The sequence below is a fragment of the Protomyctophum bolini genome (assembly GCF_963924005.1).
Source record: "Protomyctophum bolini genome assembly, chromosome: 2".
Lineage (NCBI taxonomy): Eukaryota > Metazoa > Chordata > Actinopteri > Myctophiformes > Myctophidae > Protomyctophum > Protomyctophum bolini.
The window spans coordinates 9,064,476-9,081,487 of record NC_137863.1 but is presented as its reverse complement, the minus strand read 5'-3'; the positions used below and the strand labels follow the sequence as shown (position 1 = coordinate 9,081,487).

Sequence of the window (17,012 nt, the reverse complement as noted above, 5' to 3'; positions counted from 1 at the left end):
GCGGATGGATGACGTCACGTTTCGTTGCTCATTAGATGAAATAATACAAATGACCACAAGGAGGCAGTGCATGCATGACTGCAAGCTGCTATTTGTCCCAAAGTGACTGTGTGTGTGTGTGTGTGTGTGTGTGTGTGTGCGTGTGTGCGTGTGTGTGTGTGTGTGTGTGTGTGTGTGCGTGCGTGCGTGCGTGCGTGTGTGCGTGTGTGTGTGTGTGTGTGTGTCGCAACTTGGCCTGTTGTAGCGCCACCATGAGGCTGATTTGAAAACTGTCAAGTGGCATTTCTTCCTCAGCCTATAGTGGGAATAGGCATGCACAGCTTGGGAAGCCGTGGATATGCACGGCTTGGGATACACTGCCATGTCTTCCTTCTCAGAATGCATTTCTTTCATGTGGATTCCAAGGGATTTTTTTCCACAAAAGTTGCACTGATCTGACAGTGCCTGTTCCTCTCTCCGACGCTGATGTGTTGGAGGCTTGGAGCCACCGCTCAAAAAATGTTACTGTACATTTAACCTCCACATGACCACAGTCACCACACCTTGTGGAAAACTTGCCCTTGTATCCCTCCCTTGAATCCATCCTAAAGCATGACCCCCCGACCCCCCGACCCCCCTCCCCATGTGTTGAACTTGAGCACCCCTCACAGCCTAAAAGACTGCTCCATGTGAGTCAGCCCAGCACTTCAAAACCATTGGTGTCAAACCACTTTTCACCATTAAGTAAAGAAAAAAAAAAATCCAGCATTGTATAAAGCACTTATATCTAAAGGCCAGACTTTACCATAGTGCTTGCATTGTATTTTCTCGCTTAAAAGGACATTCTCAGCCTCATTTGATCCGTAGGCTATAGTTATTCTCTGTATGATTTCCCTGTTACCTTTCACACGGTACAACTTGTACCGTACAACTTGTACGGTACAAGTCTCGGTTTCAAGTGAAATGCCAGGATTATTCACAACTGCACTTCACATTGTACCTACTAATTGTGTTCACATGCTTTCTTTATACTTTAAAATTATTGGTAGCTAAATCTGTGACTTGCAATTAAAAACTGCACATTTATACCGGTATACATACAAATCATGTTCCACGTGTAGCATTTTTTTGTTTTAAGATTTTTATGTATACTAGATAGAATAATATATGTAATAATTATAAGAGATCAATTCTCTCTAATCCAAGCACCAGAAGAGACCTACAAGATTATTGTTCTCTCAGGTCATTTTGTTTGACACATCTTATGTATGAGTAAATACAGTATATTAACCCTGGGCACAAAACAGGATATACCCAGTTTGAATCATAATTATGATGTGTGAGATCATCACACATTCTTACAATGTCGTCATTCTGTATTCGTGGCAGTGAAAGTGCTGTTGGGGCTCAGGACAACGCAATTCAACTCAACCTATCATCCTACCAATGCTACCTCTCTTAGGGCAATACTTAATTACAATAGTTGCTCAATTACATTGGGCATGAATTATTACCTTCTGTAGTCTAGTAGTTTCTGCCGATTCCTATCTTAAGCCCTATTCCTAGATCTTCTGTTGTTTTCTATATAGGGAATGCCAGGGAGAGACAGGGTTAATATGGTCAATTGTGTATTTTCTGCACATTACACCATATCTCACTCATGCAGGGTATGATGATGTAAAAAGGCTGCATGACGTTCATGTGAACCCAGTCAAATGGTTATTCAGAGGTCACTGCTGAGATGGCTTCTCATCCTCGAGGGCCCCCGAGGGCCCAGTACTCAGGTTTAGGCTGTTTAAGTCATGTTAAAACAGTACGTGGTTATCATTAGTTAGATGAGCCCCATGACTTGATGGGCCAGAGTAGAAATGACTCAGGAAATGAGGAAACATTTGTCTTGCTCTTACTTCCTCCTGGGGTTGACAGCCCCTTCCTCCTTGTCCTCTCGTGCTCCTGCAATCAAATGTATTGATTTGTTTATGTTTATTTAAAAAAAAAAAACAGCTAAAATAAATAAATTGCACTATAGTATTTAAAATATTGTTAACCCATTCTGACCTGAGATCAGATTCATACGAGGTTTTCCACTGGACACACACTGGTCTGATGAACCCATTCTGACCTGAGATCAGATTCTAAAAATGTCTTCTATGTCGTCGATTTTTCAAAAATAGCAGACCTACAAGCTCGTAGCGCGCCACTCGGTGGCGCGCTATGAGCTTGTAGATCTGCTATTTTTCAATAGCTAAAGCATAACATAATGCTAACACCAAAATGGGTTCCCGTTCAGAATGGGTTAAAGCAGTAAGACTACAAACACGACAATAATAAATGATTCAACTTATACCATTGCAATGTGTATGAATTATGAAACAAACAATCTATTAGAAGCACCATCAAAATTATTGAAGTACAGCTCCTAATCATTATTTTCAAATTACTTAAAGGAGAATTCCATGCTAGAATGCTTTCTTATCTTTCTTACCTTTCTTTGTAGTTGTTACGTCCCCACCAAAGAGGTCCAGGTGTTTTTTTGTGCAAAAACTCCTTATTGGCTATTTTCCCTACCATAAGCCCTCAATGAATTGCATTGCATTGAATGGGAATTGAATGGGGCTATGGGGTGTTATGCTAGTTCGCTTATTTCCATCGAAAGAAGTAGTAAAGTGTGCCGCTTGGGATATTATTTACATTATGAAGAGAGGATATATACAAAGAAATTATAATTTTGAGCGATGGAAATAAGTGAATTAGCACAACACCCCATAGCCCCATTCAATTCCCATTCAATTCAATGCAATTCATTTAGGGCTTGTGGTAGGGGAAATAGCCAATAAGAAGCTTTTGCATAAAATAACACCTGGACCTCTTTGGTGGGGACGTAACAACTACAAATAAAGGGAAGAAAGCCTTCTAGCATGGAATTCTCCTTTAAAGTAGCAGGTCCTTAATATTTGTCACATTTTACAATAAAGTGCATCTTTGTCTCTGCCTCATATTGCTTATCATACCTAATACATAGTATTATTATTATAAATAATAATAATAATAAAAATAAAAAAACGTTATTTGTATAGCACCTTTCATGACATGAAAGGCATAAAACATAAAAATAACATCAACATTAAAATAATAGCAGTAATGCAACACAGTGAGGACATGAATAGCAACAAGGATTTTAAAAGCTCAACTAAAAGCAAGAGTGTAGACGTAGGTCTTATCATGGTTTCCATAATCTACTAGGGACGTCAGACATAGATCCACTGTCCTACTGTATACATTTATCTGTGTGTGTGTGTGTGTGTGTGTGTCTGTGTGTGTGTGTGTGTGTGTGTGTGTGTGTGTGTGTGTGTGTGTGTGTGTGTGTGTGTGTGTAATAAACATAATATGTTTAATGCATCACTGTGTGTTGGCATATGTTCTCCGCACCTGCGACTCGATGGATCCTCACCCACCACCCCAAAGGTTTAGATGGAGACTTCTAAATGCTTTAGAGATTGTCATCTTAAAATCAGTACAATCAGAATAGGTTAAATGTTGTAATTAACATCATGTTATTTTTAGACAAAGAAACAAATTGCATGAATGGAGAGGAAATGAGATGAAATGGCTGTGGGTGGGGGTAGAGATGTAAAAGGAGTGGAGGGAAAGTGTGACGTGAAGGAGGATGTGGGAGTCTTGGTCCACAAACAGAGAGAAGTCCAGTTGAGCATCAGGCTGTTTGATACAGTAGTCACTCAACACATAGCAGGAGACCAAAGCTGGAGGACAGAGAAGATCAGAGGACAGCATCACCAAAGACAAAGCCTTGTCCAGCCTTGCTTCACAGCACAAAGAGCAGCCTTTTGGTCAAGTTACCAATTACCATCAATCCATACTGGTGACTTACAGTAAGTTCAATTAGCATTGATTTTGTCTCTTAAATCTTTATCAGATGGTGCATGCACCTAGAAAAATAACTGACAATCACTTGTTAGAGATTCCTTTTTTTTTAAATATATATATATATATATATTTTGTTTTTATCCCACGATTTTGTAACCCATTTTTCACCCCTGTGTCAATCATCTAATGTGATCCTGGGCTCTACACACCCTCCACCAACCTAGTCCCCATATATGGGGACAAGGGGAGAGCAACAGACTTGAACTCATGCTTCCTTTGTTAGAGATTCCTAAATGGAAGCAAATATTGTCAGGATCACCTGGGCTATAGACATTTAAAACTAAATGATTAATCTGTTAGACAGTTTATTGATACTTTCTTGAAATTGTGGTGATATAGTAGCAGCATGATCTAACTAACTGACATATATTAAAACTACCAATTTTATAAAAAGAAAATCCTGCATAATACATATTTCACTAACTGAAATGTAATATTAATGATATTCCCAAGGAAAGAGATTCTAATGTGTAGTAATGTTAAGGTTGTATGCAGCATAATGCATTTTGTGTATGTTTGAACTCTCCTCTTTGAGCCAATGACTAATGTGTCTCCTCAATTGTCCACACCTTGCAGACAGACATCGGATCATGAGAGGCATGTGTGTATGTTTGTGTCTGGCTCTACTCCTGCCTTGGTCTATCGAGGGCCAGAGGGGCAGCTCTGCCAAAGACACCAAGAGAGACATATTGGCTGTTGACGTTCTAAATCGGAGAGGTATCTTGAGCTCCTTGTTCCCTCCAGAATATCACCCTCTTCTTCGTCAAGTGCGAGCCCCACGCTTCCCATCCTCCCAGGTCCCAAAGAGAGCTCAGCAGGGCTCACGCTTTGCCCTGTCCCTTGACGTTCCCACCAGCATCCTCAGTGTTCTCATAGACCTGGCCAAGAACCAGGACATAAGGTCCAAGGCAGCAGCCAATGCAGAACTGATGGCACGCATCGGCAAGAGGAAATAATAACTAGGACCTTGGAGGTCGGGGTCCCAGGCGATTCACTTTGGGGTAAACCTTTCACGTTGTGGCATTGATAGCGGTTTAGAAAAGAACGCCACACGAGTTCAGAAATGACAAAAAATACATATAAGTGTATCCTTCCTGTCATTAGACTTCAGCTCTGTTTTGTTCTTCCAATTAGATAATTTCATACCTCATTCTATAAAGCACTCCACAGATTGCTTCTTGGGAAAAAAAAAGAGAATTGATTAGAAAGAATGCTACTTAACAGACAATTCATATCACTGAACAAAATGCTAAATATGAAACTATCAAATTCAAATTCTATTTATTGTGTTTATGTTAGTTTTTCATAGAATTCACATGTTATTTATTAAATATAATAATACAATCCGTTTCCTTCTTTAGAGTGTGATTTCTTTCATTCTACAGTAGCCTACACTGATATCAGCCACGCTTATTCATTACAAGCATCAGTGGCCAATAAAGCACAAATGAATGGGCCCAAGTCTAGTCAATGTGCATCACTCACAACAAGGCATCTCTGATAACGGGACAAAAGAATGGGGAGGAAATTGACCTAAGACAAGAACAATGCAATACCACGGATCTCCTCTTTCGGAAATACTGATAAAACTGGGAAAAAAAATCTGATTGAATGATTTAAGACTCAAAACTGTGCAAATAATAAATTTGCTTAATGGTGTTATTACATGATATAAAATGAGATGGCATGAGTCATCTCTGCTCCCTGAAGCCAGCGTGAAATGTGGAGTTGGCCAACAAAGCAACATGCACATTGGATTTCCATGAAAATGAGTATACATTCTACATTGGTCAAGTTGGCTGTGGACTGTGGTATATTTTATATGGTAAGATAATTAAGATCCATAAAAAGATATCACACACCTGACACCGGAGGTGTTAACCTAACACCCCACACTGACAACTTTGACCCGCAAGTGAGAAGATCACAGTGGGCAAGTTGAGGCTGTGCGTTGATCAGTCCTGTGTCTAAGCCTGAGGTTCTGACGCACTAAGCTTTTTTTTTTTTTCTTATATTTTTTCCTATTTTTTTCCTATTTTTTCCTAGCTTGAGTTTTTGTTTTTTTCCTAATTGTTTTCCTATTTTTTCCTAGCGCAAGTTTTTTTTCCCTCCGTATTTAAGGGGTGTTTTTCGTGCAAAACAAATGCTTGCAATGCAATGGATTCAAGAATCATGAAAAACCCCTAGTTGGCTGTCACTTGCTACTTAAAGCAGAAAGAAATGTTGTACTGTACATGTTGCCTGCATCTAGGCATAGGTTGTTAATGGTATACCCCATAACTTCTTTCAACAGCTGTCACAAAGTTTCCCAAGGGAGTTGGGTTGGAACAATTTCAGAGGTCATATATAGTAGACCCTAGACAGCTATGCATTTCTTTTGCAGATTGGCCACAAATTTCACTAACTAGCCCTAACTATTGGTCTTCCCTCTTTAACAGTGTTGTTTAAACTCCATAGAGAAGGGAGTTGCACCACTCAGTTCACACGGGTGTGATTTTCTTTGATTGTCCGGCTTGCTCTTGTCATAGGCTAATATGGAAAGTCACCTGACCCTGACCTAGTCCTTCCAGCTAGTGACTGGTCTGTTATAAAATGTAAGTCAAATGCTATATAGGCCTAATAAGGAGAGAGAAAAAAATAAAAAATAAAAGAAACATCCAAACAGAAACAACAAAACAGCTTTTGTTTCAAATTTGCGTAACTGAGCGGTGGACGCAGCCGTAATCTCACTTGGAAGGAGTGAGGACAAACTAGACAACAAAACAAACGTGAGTAGCCTATAGGCCTAGCCTATTAGTTTGATGCCCGGATTAATGACCGAGGAGAGATAATTTGACCGCGCTTTGCATTTGTCTAGGCGGAAAACGTGGAATATTTTCTTCCCATTTTAAATTTCAGCACACTTTTTGACCAGCTTTTATTAATGTTGCGTTGCTGCATATGTTCTCCTAGAAGCAAACCCAGCCAAACTGATGCTCTGCTTCAATGGATTAAAGCTTTAATTCCAGGTCGTAGTCTCGTAGACCGTGCAAAAATTCAGTGTGACAGAGTTTGTACCATTTCCACTTCACTCAAGGATTTATACTAATGATAATTGTCTACACTACAGACCAGAGTACCAGAAGCTTACTTTAGTTCTAGTAGGCCTATCGCATGGGTATATGGCTCACAGTCACATTTGTCGCTGCCAGTGCTAGACTAATTAGTATCAAGTCATGCACATATGAACCGAATCCGAGTTCATAGAAATTCATTATATATTCATACGTAGATGAGACATATAGTTCAGGGTAAATACCTGGGTCTGATGAGGGTCTGAGTCCTGGGTCTTATTGATTGGAGTTTATTAACAGTTTGCACAATTAGTGTTTCAAGTACAACTCAATACAAAAACTGTCAACTGTGAGTGGACGACAGTCACGACACCATAAAGTATTACACTTGTTTATGTGGTATGTATTTGTAAGCAGTGTCGTTAAAACTATCTAGCTAGGACTGCCACCTTGTGGTTTCCTTCTGAAATGGATACCTTTAGTTTACACAGCATTTTCTGTTAAAAAAAACCTTTGAATTGCTGCATCTTTTCTAATTTTGAATGTGACTGCGCTCCACTTGTTTTAACAATATTGATTGCTTATGTTTATATAGTGATTGTATAGGCTATTACTAGACTAAAGCTCCAACTAGCCTAGTTAGAGCTTGAAATGGTTACTATTGAGAGTGAGGTTTAAGGTAAAGGTCATATAGGAAGACAAACCTTCCTATATGACTCTCTGTATGAGGATAATGACCTGACCCAGGGCTATATTTGGAATTTGGAATGCGTTGTTTAAACACAACACATACATTTTCTCTCTATCACATGCCTACCTAATCTACCTGAGAAATCAATATTTTGTAGCTTTGTACAAACCTGAGAAATACCAAACTTGATGTATTCTTCAGCGAGTGAAAAAAACTATAAATATTTCTAAAGTTATGTCTCATTTTATCATATACCTTTTGCTTCCACCATGGGGTGAATTCAGAGCTTTCACAGGGGAGGGACTATGGGAGGGCACAGAGAATTGCTCAATGAAGCTGACCGCATGCAGCTGACAGAATACTCTGCACAAAGGTGAAATAACATGTCATGTGGCGCAAGGCACAGGGAGATAAATAGAGCCAACATTAAGGAGTCTAGAGATTAACAAGGATACACTAGCTGTCACTGTGATCTTTCCATAGCGTGATCAATACCAAATTGGGAACTGTGTTTCAGAGAAGACCGTATCGTAACATCGGGAGAACAACCTCTGGTATGGTTTCAGGATTCTGTCATTGTAAAATGTGTTTATTTATCAAGATATTCACATTGCTGTCATGACACAAATCACTAAGAAATGTTTATCTTTTTTCTTTTAGTAAAGTAAGATATTAGGCTTCCAGTAGTTCCTGAATGTTGTTGGAACTTGATAAAGGTTTTAAACCTGTGTTGTTATGTCCAGTTTATGTTGACCCTTTGTATACATTTTTATGTGAATGTTCTCAAAAGTCTCTTCCATGTTTTAGCTTATTAGTAAAGTTACAGCTCTCTCTGGTGGCAGGTTCAAATACTGCAGCATAACAAAACCATTGCTAAACAGATGTACCTTTTCAAATCCCAGATCTAGTGCCCTTTGGCAGCAGATGGATTATGCAATGAAGTCCCTCAGCCTCCTAACTCCAACAACCCTCACAAAGTAAGTCTCTCTCTCTCTCTCTCTCTCTCTCTCTCTCTCTCTCTCTCTCTCTCTCTCTATCATATATATATATATATATATTTTTTTTTGCCAGGTGTGTGACATCCAGTGTTTCTGCCATGTCGGGTCGGACTCCTCGCTCAAAGCCCTTCAGGGTCACATGTGCTGACCGTAGTGTGAAGAAGGGCATCATGGCAGACGGGCTGCAAGACCTGATTAACAAGGTAGGCTATGAGATGGACTGGGGGACGACGACGACGACGACGACTTAACATTCAAGTCTAGGCTGACGGTACAATACAAAGTCTTGGGTGTTAATTTAACTCATTGCGGGTCCATTTTTACATTTGTTAGCTTCATCATCAATTCCTGACATGTAGCATTGTGACTCAGACAGACAAAGGGCATGGTTAGATTAATAAGGTGAGTGAGTCAGAGGATGGTGACAGAGCAATGAGACAATATGGTGTGTGTCTAGAATATACTGCAATAAACACAACAGTTCTTCATGCACTTTACCTTATGAAGAATCAAACTGGTGAGCACTGTGGTGAGCAACATGCGCTTCAAATCAGCAGGGCTTTTAGGATGTAGTAGTAGTAGTTTATTTATTTTGGTCATTAAAACAAATCAATACAGTGCCTGCTTTTTTTTGCAAAAGAAACATTGACCAAAAAGGTGTAGGCTGAAGCCTAAGCTTATAGTGCATAACAAATAAATGGCTTTCATAGGTAAAATAATACAACAAGGCAAACAACAGAAGGTAAGAAAACAAAACACAAACAAACAAACAAACATAACATAAAACAAAAACAAAGACAGACAGGACAATACAGTTAACGGGAACAAGACAAAAAAGAACAAAAAAAAACACAAAACGAGAAAACAAAACATCATATCAATGTTCTATATGTATCTACTATATATGTAAGGAGCTGTGTCCACCAAGATGTGTTTTTCCTGAGCACAGCGTATATTTGAATTGTTGGGACAATGGGAGTGCCATGTTTTTTGGAACACAAGCAGCATGGCGCTGAGCATTTATTTTGGGATGGCATGTTCACGCGTGTGGTGCTTGAGCTGAAATGTTTTCAATCCAGGCTTTTTGAAGCATTTTTAGGCAAACATTTCGATAATTAACAAATGACAATAAATAGCCTCAGTGAACACGGCCCCTAATCCCCCCTAATCACCAGCCTGCTCTGATTTGTATTCATTTAATTCCCAACTAAGCAGAGAGGAACTCTGCAAAATAGCTACTTGTTCAGGAATAGCAAGGTTTCCTCTAGTTCCTCTTACTTTCCTGTTCTACCGTACCTGCTCAGGTCATGGACTCCCTGCATGTGTCCTGTGTCAGTGCTCTGGTGCTGGATGAGGATGGGACAGGGGTAGATACGGAGGACTTCTTCCAGACCCTGCCTGAGAATGCTGTCCTCATGGTCCTGGAGAAGATGCAAAAATGGACCCCATCTCAGGTAAAAACATTTCCAGAGATGCTGAATGGCCTGTGCCTCTGACAAATATTTTCAAGGAAACCTTTTCTTTTTCGGCGCGACATGAGCAAATAAACAAATAAAATAACTAGTTTGAAGGGAATCCTCTGATTAAAAAAAAAACACCAGAGCAATAAATAATGTCGCAAACATATCTACTTTAAAAAAGAAATCTTGTCATTGTGTTGTTCTTTAGCTCCTATTCATGTATTACTGTGAAATCTTAAAACTGTAAACCTCTCTCTCACTCATATTCTAAAAGAGAAAGCGTATTTGACAGCTGGGTAAACATAATTATTAAGCAATTTATTAACTGTTTGTTTGGGTTCAGATAACTTGTAATGAGCATAGAAGCCCTTCCCAGAGCATATGAGCTCCGTGCTTCATGGTGCTCCTGGTGTCTGCTGTTTATTGCCGCAGCGCCTTGAGTGCTTCAAGCAGACAATAGTTAACTTTTGGAGAGAAGTGCTGCTCATCATCCTGGCTGTGTGAATTACGACCTGACGTTGACTCGTTATCACAACCATGAAAAGTGTTGACAGTAGTTTCAGCTAAGCAATATTTGCTAATAAATAACGCAGCGCAGATGACCGGACATTCAAGCACAGCAATTTGATCGGTTCGAACACGTGTGTCACACGCTGCATCCCAGCAAGCCAAATGACGTTATGACGACGTCCTCCAGTGACGTTCAGGAAGTGGAGGACTAGGCCAGATCACAGCCCATATGGGGATGATCTTTACGTCATTTCCAGGACGTCTTCACCAGTTGAAATAATATAGCTTATTCTGGGCCAGATCTGACTAGTTATGATAGGACTTAAGTTGATCTGGCCCCGATCGGACTCTCTCTGATTCAACCAGGGACGCCTGTCTTAGTGGGCAGAATGTATGTTGGTTGAAATCAGCTGATATTCTGGGCCAGATCTGGCCCCAATACGTCACTAATTCATTCAGGTCCTGACTGTGTGTGCTGGGATGCGATTACTAACAGAAGATGGGCTCCTGCCCTATGGGCCACATGGCTCAACAAGGTTTACCAAAAATAGTCGATCTTCACACTCGCACAATTGTGAAGAAGAGAAAAATGAGTCCACCATAACATAATCGCACTTGGAATGAGCTGTTGAACATACAGTATATTCTCCTCTTATTCCATCCTCCCACTCCCAGATCAGTAGCCCCAGAGTTCAACAAACTGAGCGCAGGGCGAAGCAAAGAAAAGACTTGGCCAAAGTGACTTTTGATCTGTACAAGAGCAACCCCAAGGACTTCATCGGCTGCCTGAGTATGAAGGCCACCCTGTATGGTGTATACTCTATGACCTACGACCTACACTGCTGTGGTGCCAAAAAGATGCTCAAGTGAGTGAAAGAGTGTGTGTGTGTGTGTGTGTGTGTGTGTGTGTGTGTGTGTGTGGGGGGGGTGGTCTCTGGGTAGATGTGGGAGATGCTTCCCTGTTTTTCCTATCCGATTTCGCACCAGTGAGGGGAGGGAGGGGCTAGCCCACACTGTGCCCGCCGCAGTCGGCACACAGAAGTCAAGGCAGACGGCTGTGGAACGTGAAGCAGAGGCACAATGTCCAGTTGCTCATTCACTACTACTACTTTGGTGTTGAAACTTAGAATTTCTCTAACTATTATAAACTTTCACGACAGTACAAATAAGATTTATGAAACGGCTAAATTATACTAAATTGGTCAATATAAATAAAATAATATAGCCTTTCCATAGGAATATATTTTTATATTTTTCCAAGAAGAATACAGATAAAATAATAAAATGGTCGAATCTAATGGATGATCAAAGGCAGGAGTTTTGACAATTCAACTAACTGTAACTAGGGCCGTCGCCTTGCCCCTCCCTCCCCTCACTGGTGCGAAATCGAGTAGGAAAAACGGGCAAGCGTGGGAGATGCCTTGTTTTAGAATAGCTGGAATTGTGCAGCAGAATCAACATGGGTTTCTGAACAAAAATGATCAAATTGTGCCGTATGAAATCTCACTGGACACATATTTAGGGGTGCAAAATCACAGTTCCTCAAAATGCTGTTGACGTGAGAAATTCTGAGCTGACTGGATTTCTTTTAAAGTGCATTAATCCAGCTTTAAAACTAATATTTTTGCTTCCGACACTGGACCCCATAGGACTCTCATGGTATAGAAACGGCTTACATCCAAATCCTTGGTGTACGCGGTCATTAGCGTTTTTCAGCCCTCAGCTATATCTGTAAGAAATACAGTGGGTTGGGCCATGCAAGCACGACGCAACGCATGTGGATAAACATGTACTGTATCTCGCAAGCACGACGTAAGGCATGTAGGACCAAAGCAAACTTGACTTTATCCGGATTTTTTTTTTTTGCGGTGGACACAAAGATGATGGCGTGAACAGAATTCGAACCCAAGAGGTATGGATTGAAAGTCTATTGCCTAACGAACCATGCTACGAGAACGCGACGGGGGCCTTCTGCACAGCCTGTTTCCACACTTCTGGTAAACCCTGAGTAGATAAGAAAGATTTAAAATGTCAGTGATCGGTTGTGCAATCTCCAAGGCTGAAATTCTTAGAAAATAAGGGTTGAGACCATCTGGACTTTTTTGGGTCAAGTGTGGACAGGGCACGCAACACATCTGGTACTAGAATAAGACAGAAGTCAAAATCAGAATCAACAGGTGAGCCAGTATTCTCGTGGACGCCTTTCTGAGGGGCTCCGGCAAGTGTTTTAACTACTCTCCAGAAGCTGGAGTGATTACTCGCAGTATCTACGGTGAGAGATAGATATAGTGTTCGGATTTGGATTTTCTAATAAGGGCCTTACATTTGTTTCTCAGCACCCGAAATAAAGTGACCATTGCTTGTTTTCGAGTGTGCAACAAGTCACCTAATTATCTAGAAAACCAGGGATTTGCTCTATTCTTGATTCAGATTTTTTTTGTTTTGCTTGTTAATCAGCCAGAGAAGATGGTCGTGAAAAAAACAAAAAGCCTCATCCACAGTTGGAATTGAGGAGATACGAAACCAATCGACTGATGCCAAATCATGGAGGAAGTTTTGTTCCGAGAAGTGTTTAAGGCACCGCTGGAGGACAGTATAAGGCCATTACCTTTGGGTGCTCCTAACACAATAAATTGCACAATGGTCACTTAGATCATTTGCAAATACACGACAGCATTTGTTAAGATAATGTCAATTAAAGTGTCACCACCAGTAGCTGGATTATGCCTGGTGGGACAGCGAATGATCTGGACTAGGTTTAGGGTGTCACATTGCTGCTTAAAACTAGCAGCTTTGTCGCTAGCCCAGTTCATATCGCCGAGACATAGAAGGTCAGTGTGGGCACACTTGGATAGCAGGTCTGTTAGATTACCCAAGGCTTCCGATAAAGCAGACGGAGGTCTGTAGCAGCAGATGATGGTCAAGGGTGAGTTTGCCACCATTATCTGAACTGCTAAAAACTCAAATTGTCTGGGAAGTGATACTGAGTAAAGTACCTGCACCATATCTTGACACATCTTGCCTTCTGCCCCATACGTGTTTGCAGGGAGTTTCTGCGGTGGACACTGTTCTCCATGCAGACCACAGGCCACATCCTGCTTGGCTCCTCCTGCTACATCGAGCAGCTGTTGGATGAGGAGCAGCAGCAGGCAGCGAGTAACCTTGGACTACCACAGGAGAGCAGAATCAAACAGCTGCAGAGCATTCTACTAGGTGGCAAGGCTTCCCAGTGACACTGAACTGTGGCTGTGTTTTATACTGAGGGAAAACGTGCAACGTAAATCTTCAGTAGATGAGCTGCAAGTGGATGCATTTCAAGCCAGGGCAGCCTTCTTGAGGTCTCAAATTAATGTGAAATGACCAGCGTTGCTTGGAAAGGCGTCCACTGTATATCCTGGACTGCCTCAACAAAACTGTTGCAGAATTATGTTTGTGTGTGTGTGTGTGTGTGTGTGTGTGTGTGTGTGTGTGTGTGTGTGTGTGTGTGTGTGTGTGTGTGTGTGTGTGTGTGTGTGTGTGTGTGTGTGTGTGTGTGTGTGTGTGTGTGTGTGTGTGTGTGTGTGTGTGTGTGTGTGTGTGTGTGTGTGTGTGTGTGTGTGTGTGTGTGTGTGTGTGTGTGTGTGTGTGTGTTTCTTTCTTTTGTGTGTTGGCCTCTAGCACTGCAGCACCCAGGTGCTTAAAAGACTTATTCAGCACCTTGTGGAGTTGTGCACGCCCCTCTTGCAGGGCTGTTTTAATACTGTTATGGTGTAGTAGACTACTAGACTTGCCATAATTATGAGATATGGTGTAGGGGTATGTGTGTGGGGGCTGTGAAGTGACAGGAGTGCATCTGTTTTCTGGCACAAGTGATGCTGTTGATGTCAATTTACTTGCTCTGTTACATGGATCTCAGAATGCACTTTTGCTGTTATGTTGTCTATTATTATTATTTTCAAATTTGTCCCACAAATGTTAATGAAGAAATAAAATGATCACCTCTATTTGCTGTTTTGCAGAACATAGAATATCTATTTTAGGAGAACATAAACGCTGGCATCCCTATTTTGGGGACATTTTATTGAAAGTTTGTAAATTGTTTGAAAATCTTCAAAGGGTAATTTTTAAAATTACTCATTTTAAAATGCATAACATGAACTTGAGACAGGCATTGTCCTGCTTGAGTAAAATTCATTATAAAATAAGTTTTTTTAAAGGTGTTTTTAATGTAAAAATTGTTATAGAGGAGAAATTATTATAATGATTAATGAATACATGTGTATGACTGCTTGGACAGTGTAATTGGCACAATGTGCAGCTGTCTCCCACGCGTTCCCAGTCTCTGCTGCTCTGTCAGCTGCAGCCTGGTGATGCCTCAGAGAAGATGAGAGAAGGCGAATGAGATGGCCATAGCATTTAGCAGCTGTAGGGAAGTGAAAGGAGAGGGAAACAAGCCATTACACTGAGCGGAACAGTCAGTGGGTGATGGTTTGCTCTTTGCACTGCAGCAGATTTTTCCTTTCACCTCGTCAAAGAAGCTTGCTTGGAATTTGAATTGCCATCATTGTGATAGTTTAGAGACACTGTTTTAATGCCTGATTTATAGAGGATATGTTTTCTTCAGAATCTGTCAATTTTATTTGCTGCACTGCACGGTCACATTTTATGACTGTGCAGCACAATTTATGTTTAAAAACCTGCACAATTATGATCTCATGACTTTCCTGCACTGCTCTTTTCTTTTTGTATTTCTATTTTCTATAATGGCAAAAGGCAAAAGTCTGCCAAAGGCAAAAACAATATATGTAGTAGGCTGTGTGGTAACAAGTGCATTGTTGAACTTGAGCTGATCATGCCAAGATTTCTAAAGTGAATAATGCAACAGGTTGTCTCTCAATATGCTACAGACATTACCATTTACACATGAAATGGGGCAAAGTTTATTTCCTGTCGCAGTTTATGAATACCATGCAGTAGCTGGCGCCTGGCAGGAAATACACTTGGACCAGTTATTCCCCAGAATGCAATTCCATTGACAATGTTTATTAAGCTACGTACGTATTCAAGTGTATTAAATTAAACCCATTAAGTGCGTTATCAGTGCATGGCAGACTGTAGGAGCAGGGGCAGGCGGCTAATGGGAACTGTTAGTTAACTTTAAGCGCTCACTCCACCAAGAAAACGGTTGACCTTGAAGTTCGCATGGTTTTGCATACTCTGCTTGCAGTGCTTGGCGATTACGACGATATAGTTGACATCGGAACGACCTTCGTAGCCTATCCTACTTCACAGGAAAAAAATAAGTGTCTTCTGTGACTGTGACTGTTGCGCCTTGCGGCGCGAAATAGTCCTCCACACACAGGCGAGCGCATCTAGGCTGCTGTGAATCTGACCATGAAGAGACCCCATGCGGTGCGTGCGTATACAAAGAAACAATGTGCCACTGATCTGATGTAGCTTGTAGTTGTAGTACGTGCGCGTGGTTGGTCCAGATAGAGGAGAGTGGAGTCTGGAGAGGGGGGTCCATTCCGGAGACACAGAGATGGATCGGTTCGTCTGCTAACGGAGGTAAGAATTCGGACGCATGGTATCTTTAAACATTTGTAGTGATCTGAACGAAATGGATGTAGTTTCTCTCAAAGAATGTTGTAACAATTGGCAAGCATAACATAAAGATAGTCCTGACGCCTACCCGATATCTCGGCTATAACTTTAACGGTAACGCTTGCTTCATGGTTCATATTGTTTTAACGGGAACGACGAACAACTATATGGGTTTTATCGTTACGTAGCCCAACTTATTTCCAATTCCTATAATAGCTATACACTTCTCATTTCTACTACAGGCTTGTTACCTTTTTAGCCTACCTAATGTGCAAAATGCATTGCAAAATTGCATGCATGGACATTTACAGTATGTATTTTATATGTATTTGAGGTATATAGCTCTCTGGAGTATAAATAATTGCAGATGTATGAATCTCTTTGCAATAAATAAATGGTGCTCAATGCTTGGTAGGCTATTAAAATAAAGTAATTAGACTATAGGCTACTTCTAATTAATGAATTACTATACTTTTAATTAAGTAAGTGATTAAGTTATTAAATCACTGCTCCATGTCAGCAATATTGATCAACATGGATTGCAGATATGTGTTTTTAATAAAAACAATATCTGGGAGTATCATGTTTGACACTGCAGGCTTTGAAGCGTTGTGTTTCTCCCACGCTCCTGTGGGATATCTCTCACTGCAACCTTAAGCTCTGACTGCAAACATGTCAGTGGGTACACTTGCACACATACGCATCAATACTTAAATACAGCATTGGTTCTCAAATGTTTTCATGTCAAGGACCCCTATATTGATATCTATGTATTTCCTCAGAGACCCTCCTC

The 17,012-nt window shown here is 40.8% G+C and overlaps 1 protein-coding gene across 1 annotated transcript; it reads left to right on the top strand.

The window, feature by feature from the left end:
• The first annotated feature begins 8,098 nt into the window (after window positions 1–8,098).
• Window positions 8,099–14,078, top strand: cidec (cell death inducing DFFA like effector c). The gene is made up of 6 exons (XM_080782955.1): window positions 8,099–8,222; window positions 8,571–8,645; window positions 8,740–8,869; window positions 9,971–10,120; window positions 11,312–11,502; window positions 13,683–14,078. Exons 2-6 carry the CDS (start codon window positions 8,593–8,595, stop codon window positions 13,867–13,869), a joined length of 711 nt encoding a protein of 236 aa, XP_080639081.1. The 5' UTR covers window positions 8,099–8,222; window positions 8,571–8,592; the 3' UTR covers window positions 13,870–14,078.
• The last annotated feature ends 2,934 nt before the right edge of the window (window positions 14,079–17,012 follow it).